General features: G+C 42.7%; 1 protein-coding gene across 1 annotated transcript; it reads left to right on the top strand.

Moving 5' to 3' along the window:
• Positions 1–426: 426 nt before the first annotated feature.
• LOC131243748 (expansin-A4) lies at positions 427–4270 on the top strand. The gene is made up of 3 exons (XM_058243298.1): positions 427–622; positions 1392–1710; positions 3491–4270. Exons 1-3 carry the CDS (start codon positions 475–477, stop codon positions 3798–3800), a joined length of 777 nt encoding a protein of 258 aa, XP_058099281.1. The 5' UTR covers positions 427–474; the 3' UTR covers positions 3801–4270.
• Positions 4271–11928: the final 7658 nt, after the last annotated feature.

Genomic DNA, 11928 nt, shown 5'->3' with positions numbered 1-11928 from the left:
TATATTTTTTAAAATTTTAACGGTCCAGTTTTCGTTCATGAAAACTCGTACAAGTTAGTTTGAATTACTTGCATTCCTCATAATTCAATTCCTTAAAAAGTTATTGCGTATCATCAGCACGCTCCGCCAGAGCAACGAAGTTTATTATTATTATGATTATATTATTATTATTATTTATTTAAAAAACAAAACAAAAGGCAGTAAAAGAGAGAAACTCCAGGGGCATTTAAGATAGAGACTACAAGGTCATGCGAGAGCGGCAGTAGAAGACCGGCTTTCCGTTTTTTCTTCCTTTTTCTATTTTCCAGCACTTTCCATTTCTACCCCTCACCTCATTAATTACACGGGCATTATTTCGTCTCCCGCCCGTCCCTCCCTCACATATCCATAAGTACCCCGTCTTCCTCCTTCCTTCCCACCCCACCCTCCCTCTCTCTCTCTCTCTCTCTCTCTCTCTCTCTCTCCCCTATCGAAATGGCCGCTCTAGGCGCCCTCATCACCGTCATTTCTCTTTTGTTTTCGACGCTCGTTGACGCCAGAATCCCGGGCGTTTACACCGGCGGGGCGTGGCAGAACGCCCACGCGACTTTCTATGGCGGGAACGACGCTTCTGGAACCATGGGTGCGTAGTTTAACATCTCCAGCTGTTTGTCAGATCGTTTTTCTACCGAGTCTTGGATTTGCCGGCATGTGGGTCAGATTCCCCGTCTTTGCTTTTTGCAGTTGATTGGTCAGAAATGTGTACTTTTTGAGCCGAAAGGCTCTTTGATTCGGCTGCATTTTCTTTTGAAAAAAGAGAGAATGCCAATCTACTCTGCCTACTTTCCGGTCACTGGAATGTAGATCCCTCGATCTGCATTCCCATGTTTTTTAGTCCTGAAACTCAAATATGCTTTTGTATTTTCTAACAATGCATGAGAAAATCAACATCTTGTTCGGCATTTTTCAACCATTCATACAAAACCCAAATCAGGCTCTGCATTTTTCAGCCATTTATTCAATAACCATCTCACTCTCTGCCTTTTTCAACCATTCATGTAGAACCCATCGCACCCTAAGCATTTTTCACATACATTTGCGGAAAGCCCTGTTCTTCTGCTTTTTCAAACCATTAGTACATAACCCATCTCAATCTCTGCATTTCCCCACCAAGCATGCCAAATCCAGCTGAATCTCTGCATCTTTCAACCGTTATGCAAAACCCATCACATTCTCTGCATTTTCTAGCTTTCTTACAGAACCCGTTTCAATCTCTGCAATTTGCAACCATTCATACGAAACCCATCTCAATCTCTTCAACTGTTCATACAAAACCCACTTCCAGTGGGATACTCTCCATTTCTGAAAGAGCCCAACTCTCATTTATCATCTCTTTCTTTCAATCTATGCAGGTGGAGCTTGTGGCTATGGAAATCTCTACAGCCAGGGCTACGGTGTAGAGACAGCAGCTCTGAGCACTGCTCTCTTCAACGAAGGCCTCAGCTGCGGGGCGTGTTTCGAGATAAAATGCGCCGACGACCCGAAATGGTGCCATTCCGGCAGCCCGTCGATCTTCATCACCGCGACGAACTTCTGCCCTCCCAACTACGCCCTTCCCAGCGACAATGGCGGGTGGTGCAACCCTCCTCGCCCCCATTTCGACCTCGCCATGCCCATGTTCCTAAAGATCGCCGAGTACAGGGCCGGAATTGTGCCGGTGTCATTCCGCAGGTAAGGTTTTCCGGCGTGTGTTGGGGCCTGGTAGTGTTGTTGACTGTAGTCATAGCTTCTCTCAGGACTCGGGAGTAGCCCGTCGCTTCACTAATCTTCCCGCACGTGCCAATGTGGCTCATACGTGCGGCATCCCTTCCGTTCATTAGGTGGGGCTCACCCGATTTAGGTGAGTCACAGACTCACAGTTGCTAACCAGCTGCTCCTGTTATGACTTGTGATCCATGGATGTCCCAGTCCCACTTATCAACGGCCCAGATTCCCACGCGCCAGATTTCACGCGTTTCAGACCGTTGATATGATGGCTCTATCATGCAGGAGTATGAGCTGGAAATTACATAATGGATGATTGACTGCTTTGTCCGACTCTGCTGATTATTTCCTCCGTGACCTTCTATTTGTAGACACCATCGATTCATGGTCAGACTCATCTCCTCTGAGATCTTTTGTCTAGGGATCCCCTATCGATTGTAGGCTCCTTTGTCTCAACGGCCTGGATCCCCCAACGATGGGCCCCACATGTATGAACTGGTGCCTGTATCGAAACACTGTACACGTTCTCAAAATCAGGGCCCTCTAATATCTAGTCCGAGCCCCGTAATGAGATTCGACGAAGGGTAGCAGAAGCTGTGGTTCAGATGTGCCAGTCTTTGTTTCTTACCCTCGCTTGATGCGATGGGTTCTAGAGGTGGGCCCCACCAGGCACCAAGTACGCCTGCCTTTCAATAGGCTTGAAGTGTAAACCATTACCGTCCCTTCCTCGTGACCGGTCCACCTCACCTACGGCCAGGAGTTTTTGCTGTGGCCCACCGCCTGCTTCTTAACAGCTTGGATCACGGGAAATTGGTGCACCCGCAGTGTACCGTATTTCCCATTAAAATAACCAGCAGTAGTGCGCAGGAGCCTGTAATGTGATTTGACAAAAGTACCCTCCAACATACAATCGTTATCCATACACGGTCGTGATCTTGGGGGTTGGTTTTAACGCACTGGTGTATGGGCGGTTCCGATCTCCAAGCAGTGAGATTTTACAAGCTGGCCCATCCGCGGTGGGCCTTGTTGTATGAACGGCCGGATCACGATGGGCTAGCCGCTGTTGTTGAGTCAAAAGTCAAAGAAGAGATCTTGGTTCACTGATGTACGGTTGTTCACGATCCCCAAGCAGTGAGATTTTAAAAGTGGGCAAACCTACGGACGGTGGGCCTTACTAGATGAACGGCCCGGATCTCAATGGGCGTGACAGCTGGTAACTCAGTCGAGATACGTGCTATCATGTTTTTACTGAGAGTCAAAAGTCAAAGAACTCGTTTTTCCCGATTCGAGAAATCGGGCAGATGTCTATCACTTTTCAGAAAATCGGAGATATCTTTTTTATCTTTGTCCGATGCGGATGTTTGGTCTTTTGAGACTACATTTACCATTGTACCCTCCTTCAATTTCCAAAACGCGTATTAGTACACTGCCATAGATAATGATTTCTAAATGACGACATTGCCCTCTACTCTATAGATTTTCCCATCGCTCCCTGAACTGGGCTTGTCTGGGCCATCATCAAGACAAGGATCGAGAGCCCAGGGTGCCATCATAACCTTATAACCACACTAATCAGATGATCTTAACCATACAAATCCCGAACCATTTGCTGGAACCTAATCGGACGGTTGTGATCTACTGATTTGTTTGATTTTGGTGCTAAGTGCAGTTTTCTCGTAAACCTAAACATGTACACCATGCGCAGGTTAGCAATCAGACATGCTCATTCTCTGTTTTTCTTCTCCAGGATTCCATGCAGGAAACGAGGTGGGATCCGATTCACCATTAACGGCTTCCGTTACTTCAATCTGGTCCTGGTCACTAACGTTGCCGGCGCCGGAGACATTATCCGTGTCAGCGTCAAGGGGTCGAAGACCGGATGGATGAGCATGAGCCGCAACTGGGGCCAGAACTGGCAATCCAACGCCGTCCTGGTGGGCCAGGCTCTCTCGTTCAGGGTCACCGGCAGCGATCGCCGCACATCTACCTCGTGGAACGCGGTCCCAGCCAACTGGCAGTTCGGGCAGACCTTCTCCGGCAAGAATTTCAGGGTCTGAAAACACGGAAAGGAAGAAAATCCGGCCCAGGCGAGTCGGGATTCCCGCCACCCTTTTTTGGCGCCAGGATTCGGTTGGGGTTGGTTTTGAATTTTCGTCGCTAGTTACTTTGAAAGAAAAGGAGGGAGCGTTTGAATGAGGAATTTTGGTAGGGGTATAAAGGGAAAAGAAAAAAGTGTGTTTGGTAATTTGGTAGGGGTATAAAGGGAAAAAAGGGGTGTGTTTGGTAATTTGGTAGGGATAAAAAGGGGAAAAAGGTGTGTGTGTGTGTGATATGAGTGGTATGATGAAACCTTTTGACTAAGTTAAAAGTGCAAGGGGAGTGTGTAGTAAGTTCAAAAGCAGTTGAAGTGGTTGCAAAAAATGTATGTAGCCCGCAGCTGCGTATCATATATTTAATATATAAGGTGTATTTTCATGCTGTTGGGTTGTATGATTGAAATATATATGGGATACTTTTAATTGGGTTATTATGGTTTTTGTCTCATTTTTTAGCACACATGAAGTTTGGGCTGTTGAATGTTGGTCGTCCATTTCGTTGGCCAGTATTGTAGACATGGTTGCAACTTGGGTTTGGGATGATTTTTGAGCATATGGGTGTAACTTGGGTCAGGCCCAACCTGGACCCAAGTTGCCCAACTTGAACTTTAGGTGGGGTTATAAATGCAGTGGACCCTTGAATTTATAAGAAAAAATGAAGGAAAAACTTTAAAGAAAGCTTTTAAATTCATTTAATGGCTGATCCATTCGATCGCCACAAGAGTAATTTATAGCCCAACATGTTAATTCAAAATTAAAAATAAAAAGTAAAACTACTTACATGTAGTCGTTTGAAATATGAAAAATCTGTAATTGGAGCACCAAAATGGTCTCTTTAATTGCGAAATAGTTCCTTTTATTATTCTTTGAATTGTGAAATGATTCATTTTATCACTCTGGAGTTGCTCGGTGCACCCGTCTGACATCAGTCCATTCTCTTAAAAAGAACTCATCCTTGAGTAACTCATAGGAGCACGTGATACTCATATAGGTTAGCGACATTGAACGTTGAAGATATTGTTATATCTTAGGGAGATTAATTACATAAGTGTTGTTGTTGATCTTCTTGAATTATTTTATATGGCCTGTATTTCTTGGGCCTCAACTTATTATAAGTTCCCATAGAAAAGCTATCTTTTTGAGGTACACCATCACCCTATCTCCAATGCTTGTTGCGCTTTGTACTTGGCATTCGTCTCCTTCGATTTGAAATATTCCTAATAATTAGGAAGGACTTATCCTCCACTTTAAAAGGTTTAGGTTGGCTCTCCTCACTCATGGGTGTAAGGGCAAAAATATAAACATTGTCTTTACTTCTATGAGCGGTATCTCTATCATGTTGTCGTGGCCTTTCCAGTAGCACATGACAAGCATTCATGTCAATTACATGACACACAACTTTGTCCTTATAATATTTCTCAATGAATTCAGTATTGCTCAATTACCTTCGCTTGATAGTCTTTATTAATCCAACCAATCTTGTACGAAGTAGGGTGCTTTGTCTTTAATTGCAAGTTCACCATTGCATTAGAAACAATATTTTCACTGGAACCAACATTTATAATCACATAATAAACTTTTTGATTAGCCATGCATCTGGTCTTGAATATGTTGTGGCGCTGTGATTGTCCTTTAACTTGATTGTACATCAATCGCCTCACAACATAAGCAATACCAACACTTTCATCCGCTCTTGTACATCCTTCATTAGTTTAGCCAATAATAAATAACAAAATATAAGGGCCTGGTTGTGAGCGTGGATTTGAAACTCCCTATATTCAGAACCCCTTGGATTTGAAATGCTCATATTGTGTTTGGCACCCTGGATTAAGAATCAACTTTAATCCAAAAGTAACTATGCATGGTATATTTACATGAGTTTGAATTTAATTACTAAATCAACTTTAATATCTCTAATTAGTGAACGTATATAATGTTTGACACAATGGTTGTAATAAGCCGGCTGAAATATATACTTTGCCCGAAAATGATGAAATTCCAAGTCTCGGATGGGCCACAAGCACAAGAACATGTTTGAGTGACTAACCAACGATTTTTAACGGTTGATTTATATGGACAATGTTTGGATAGCGTTCATCATCATATTAAAGTAATTATAGTGATGCAATTGATAATATAATTATTTTGGGATATCATTAGTGGGTCATGTGCCCAATAAATTAATAATCCAATGACACACATGTTACACATGTAACTCTTGGAAGGATTTTAAATGTAATCCAAGCTTTCGCACTAGAATTCAAACCCACTCTTTGAGGGGATTTGAAATTGCCAATTACTTTAGGGGGTGTTTGGAATATGGGATTAGATGAGTTTAAGTGGGATGGAATTACCAAAATGTAATGATTATACTGGGTTGTCAAGCATGGGATTAGATGGGTTTAAGTGGGATGGAATTACTAAAATGTAATGATTACATTGTGTAGGGATTGTCGTCTAATCCCATAGTCTGGGAGGCCATCCCACTTCATGTTTGGGAAATGGATTGGCTACTCATCTTGCCACTACCAGTCGGTGTTTTGTGGGCCCCACCATGATGTATGTGTTTCATCCATGTCGTCCACCCATTCTGCCATGCCATTTTATGGGATCAACCCAAAAATGAGTTTGATCCAAATCTCAAGTGGACCACACAGTTGGCCCTAGGAGGTTTTTAATGGTGTAATTCAATCACTACCGTTTTCCCATGGTGTGGTCCACTGAGACTTATATCTTCCTCATTTTTGGGATCAAGCCCAAAAATTATATTTCAAAATGAATGGACGGCATGGATAAAACACATATATTATGGTGGGGTCCACATAGCACCGCTCACTAGCTACACAAAACCCAAAGTAAGATTACAGAAATTCTTTCCCCGTCGCTGATTCCAAGAAGGGGCTTCACAACCCATACCTTATGTGAGTCCTAAACAGACGTTGCAATGATCCATGGGATCTTAAAACCCACTCCCACCGAATTCCATTTAAACCCATGCGCCAAACGCCCAATCACGGAAATTGAAATCCCCTCGAATCCCCCCAAATCTATGGTGTTAAACGACCCCTAAGTGTCATTCACTCAGTGGGTAGATGTGGCTGATTTTTGCACATGGTAATCCCAACTATCAGGCCAACCTATTGGATGGGTTGAATGTCGCAAACACATGAAACGTTGGAAGTTATTTGCAGGGTGGATAACAAAAAACTCAAACTACAACGAACTTATTGTTTAGAATAATAGGCATCAATCCATGGAGGTCGGTAAAAAAAAAAAAATGGACGGATGAAATTGTTGATCAACTGTGTAAATGATCTTGGCTCTCTATTTAAGATCAAATGGTTAATATTTATCAGATTAATGTTAATTTTCATTGTAGAGTAACCAACGTACATTGGACCTAACGAACAGTCCAAAACAATGAATTAGACCAAGTGTCCCAATGCAACTAGGTCTTACTCTTTTCAGATAATCTATAAAAAGGAAATACTTTAATACACTGGTGGAGTGTGATAGATGATATGCAGGCAGTTAGAAACTACTGAGACATTGCATACGTTGCATACAAGTAATTCAATATAAACAGTAAATTATAATGTCATTTTGGATGCACCATGAACCAAAACTATAATTAGGTAGATATCTAACTATTTAAGGTTAGGATTGTTCAACAAACATGATTTTTAGACACTTACACCAAGTTCCACAATGTGGGGACGCAGCTTCAGTGGATTCTTGACTGTGGGCCCACCATGATGCATTTGCCTTGCACCCATGCCGTCCATTCGTTTTGACAGCTCATTTTCGGGCATGATCCAAAAATTGAAGCAGACCCAAATCTCAAGTGGACCAGATCACAGGTTGGATGGCAAATAAACATTCCAGTGGCTCCCACGAAGTTTTAATGGTGGGTATTTAATCACCACTGTTTTCTCTGGTATGGTGCACCTGAGATTTGAATCTGCTTCATTTGTTGGATGATGACCAAAAATGAGCTTTCAAAACAGATGGACGGCGTCGATGGAAGGCACATGCATCTTGGTGGGTCCCAACGTCAGGGATGGAAGGCTATCAATTGGCCGGGCTGGCTAGCTGTGGTTTCTAGCTTGGCCCGCTTTAAGCTGGACATGGGCTTAAAATTCAAGCATTTTTTACTAATTGGGCCGTGCTTGGAAGTGTCTTACAGGCCAACACGACCCATCAAGGGCTATATTTATATTTGCATGTCCAAATATACCATTGAAATAAAGAACTTCAATCAAACAAGTTCCAAGAATCAATGGTGAGGATTATTCAACTGATCTAATTTTCAGATTGTAACTTAACTAGAGCGGTTTCCAAATTTTCGGCAATTTAATTTGAATTATGTATGCTATTTGTACATTTTTTTTTACTGCCTGCATATCAAGCACATACACTTCCAGAGTATTATTTAACTCCCTGAATTCAAGTGAAAACTGTTGCTTCACAACACTTTTATTTTAGTGGTGGGCCATACGTCACATTTGTAGTGGATTTAATTGATGAAAATGGTGGGCCACACTATAAATCTCAGTTACATATGCAAAAAAAAAAAAAAAAAAACTTTTAATATGCAACGAACAACTTGGATATTGCAGAAACGTTGGTGAAAATGGGGGATCAGCTGTGCTTGGGCCCACCACGTGCCTATGTTTTTAGCTCATTACGTTTGAGTCAAGCAAACCACATGGAAGTTGGAACAACTAGGATGGGGACGCCCACCATTTAAGGCTTCAACATGCTTGTGTGGGGCCCACAGTATTTGTTCATGCCATCCAATCCATTCAAAAGATAAGACCCACCAGCTTGTCACACGATTTTAGGTATGGTATTAAATGGTGTGGCCCAACTTAGTTTTGGATGCAGAGGAGAACATGAGAGGGCAAACATCCACGCATTGGAAGCCATTCCCTACCACATGATTTCAGTAGACCTAGTGTATTATTTTTAATAGAGATTTTGACACATAACAGCTTCCCTCTTAGACAAAAAGACAAACAACACCCTCATGCATTTTTCCAAGTAACACCTTTCATTTTTCCGAACATGATTAAAAAAGCCGTTGATTTTTTGGACGCATAAGGTCCATGAATGTTAATCAAATTAGAGCTGTACTCGAGTTAGCTTGGTCAGCTAGCTCAACTCGCCTCAGTTCGAAATTAGATTCGGATCAAACCTCAAATCAAACTGACTTGGATCAAATCAACTCAGTAACTTGGTTATTTTGATATTGATGTTGCTCGCTTGATGAAATGACTTGACGAAGTGTGACTGTCCTCATATCTTGATTTTGATGTTGCTCGCCCAGTGTTTGATGAAAAGTGTTGTTACTGTTTTACATTTTATGAGAAATTGAAAATGCATTCTACATGTTTGAGAAAAAATATTGCGTAGATTTGATTTCCCGTGTTTAAGAAAATGTGATATAGATTCATACAAGGCTCGAACAGCTGACCGAACTGAGCCAGACAGGCTCAAGGACTGAGCCGAGCCTAGTTCGAGCTGGGGATAGCTGTTGGCCGAGTTCGACTCGTGTAAAACTCTAAATCAAATGATGATTTTTTTTATTTTTTTATTTTTTAATGAGAAATGGAACAAATGAGGCCGTAATTTGACAATGAGACAAAAGGAAGGGTGTTTAAATGTCAAAACCCTTTGCTCTTAACCCAAAGGCTGCTATATATGGTGGGTGCAATGCGTCTTCTCACCAGCTTATGTATCCAACATTCCTAGTATGCTGTTCATACCTCTATCCCATCCTTGTTGTAAGGAGAATGTGTGTGCATGTCACATCCGTCCACGTCAGCTGTCCATTTCAGTTTCATCCACACCACATGCAGGGAGCATCTGTTCACTTGGTCCCCTACCAACATTGTCTTTTTTGGTCATCCTAACCAGCAGCTTCCTCCCCGACTGATCAGGTCCAGCAGTCTCACGGTTAGGTGGTTGCGCAAGCCCGGATGAGTGATTTTAGACCGTGCTTTTATTCTGTCATCTAACTACCGTCCTACCTGATGAATGGGGTGGATCTCATGATTTTAGACCGTTCTCTCATCTCTGTGTGGCCTAACTAACTGCTGAAGAACTGCATGCACCTGATGGACGGTGTGGATCTGATGCACGTCCCACGTGGTGCTTAAATGGTGCAAACCAGGGCCTTGGCATAGGGTGGTGATTCAATGAGGACCATTCTTGTCAGAGATCTAGGCGGATGGCACACGAGTTAGGTATCTGGACCATTCATCAGGGACCGTACGCTTTGAACATGGCAATGTACCAAAAATCAGCATAACAAGCTCATCGAGTGGGTCACACGTACGTTGAATTTGGACTCTTGGACTTTGCCTAACATGCCAATGTACCGAAAATCCGCTCAGATCTCTTATGGACCCTCATTGAATCAGGACCATTCGCCATAAAATACAGTGCCCAAAAATGATCTAAGTATGATTCAAGTCGTAGATTCTTTCAGTGAGTATCAACAAACCAACGGTTTGGATTATCAAACCCTGGGCTCTATATGACGTGTTATCCCCGACTTGTCTGGTTTGACTCGACTGACTCAATCCGAGTCAGATTCCCAACCGCTCACTATTGGATGGTGGAGACTCTTGGTGCACACTACGCGTACAATCTTTTTACCTTTATATTGTAATTTCATCAATCTCATTCAAATTCCAGCGATGTGCGGTGAAGAATGTGCGTCAGTTTCCCGCCGAAAGACAAAGGAACAAAAGAAAAGGAACCACATCCAACCGTCCATCATGGATCTGCTTTTTATGACAAAGGAGCAAAAGAAAAGAAAAACATCGAACCGTCCATCATGGATCTGCTTTTTTGCTTTTCGTTCCCTCAGCTTTTATTAAATTTCTTAAATGCAAACAGTGCAGAGGGTAATGATATACCACGTGTGGTCCTTCGGGGCATTGATGGTACCTTACAATCGACGCGGATTGTCTGCGACCTTAGGAAGTTCTTGCAGTCGGAAGCTAGGTGGGGCACTCTCTGTTGTTTGTGAGAATTCCACCCGGTCTATCCTTTTTGCCAGCTCATACTGGGGCATGGGCCCAAGAATTAAGCAGATCTGAAACTCAAGTGGGCCACATAACGGGAAACAATGGGGATTGAATGCCCACCGTTGAAACATTCCTCCGGCCACAAGTAACGTATTGGCTACTTCCCCCTGCCACCAGTGGTCGGTGATCTGTGGGCCCCACCATGATGTATGTGTTTCATCCATTCTGTTCATCCATTTTTGCGGATCATTTTAGGGCATGATCCGAAAGGGATATGAATCTCAGGTGGCCCACACCACAGGAAAACAATAGTGATCGGATATCCACCATTAAAATCCCCCCAAGGCCCACTGTACTGTTTATTTGACATCCAATCTGTTGATTAGGTCACACAGGCCAAGATGAAGGGAGAAAACAAAAATCATTTTGATCCAAAACTTTTATGGTCCCCAAAATGTTTTTAATGGTCGACGCTCATTCAAAACTGTTTTCTGTAACGTGGTCCACTTGAGATTGGGATTTATCTCATTTTTGGTCTCATATCTTAAAATGATCTGTAAAAATAGATGGACCGCATGGATGAAACACATACATCATTGTTGGGCCCACATAGCACCGACCACCAGCCATTGGCTAGTGTCAGGGGAGTAGCCAATCCGTTTCCCAATTTTTGGATCTATTTCTGCGCTTTCAGTTCATCCCATTGGGAATGACCATATGAACAGTTTGGATGGCATATAAACATCACGGTAGACCCCAATAAGGTTTGAATGGCAGGCATTACATCCCCACCTTTTCCTATCATGTGGCTCTCTTTAACTTTGGATCTACCCCATTTTTTAGCTCATATGCTATCATTAGCTGGAAAAATGGATGGACAGGATGGATTTCTCAAAAACATCTCAGTGGGCCCCACATAGCTTCCAACACTTCCTCAGTGGGCGTCAAAGGCAATCCTGCTTCCCTTACAATCCTGAATTTTGTGGGTACCCTCCAACTATGAGGCCACTCTTATAAACGGTTTGGATCTTCGAAAAACAACCCGCATCCAA

Source organism: Magnolia sinica, chromosome 4, assembly GCF_029962835.1.
Source record: "Magnolia sinica isolate HGM2019 chromosome 4, MsV1, whole genome shotgun sequence".
NCBI lineage: Eukaryota > Viridiplantae > Streptophyta > Magnoliopsida > Magnoliales > Magnoliaceae > Magnolia > Magnolia sinica.
This window is presented reverse-complemented; position numbering and strand designations above follow the sequence as displayed.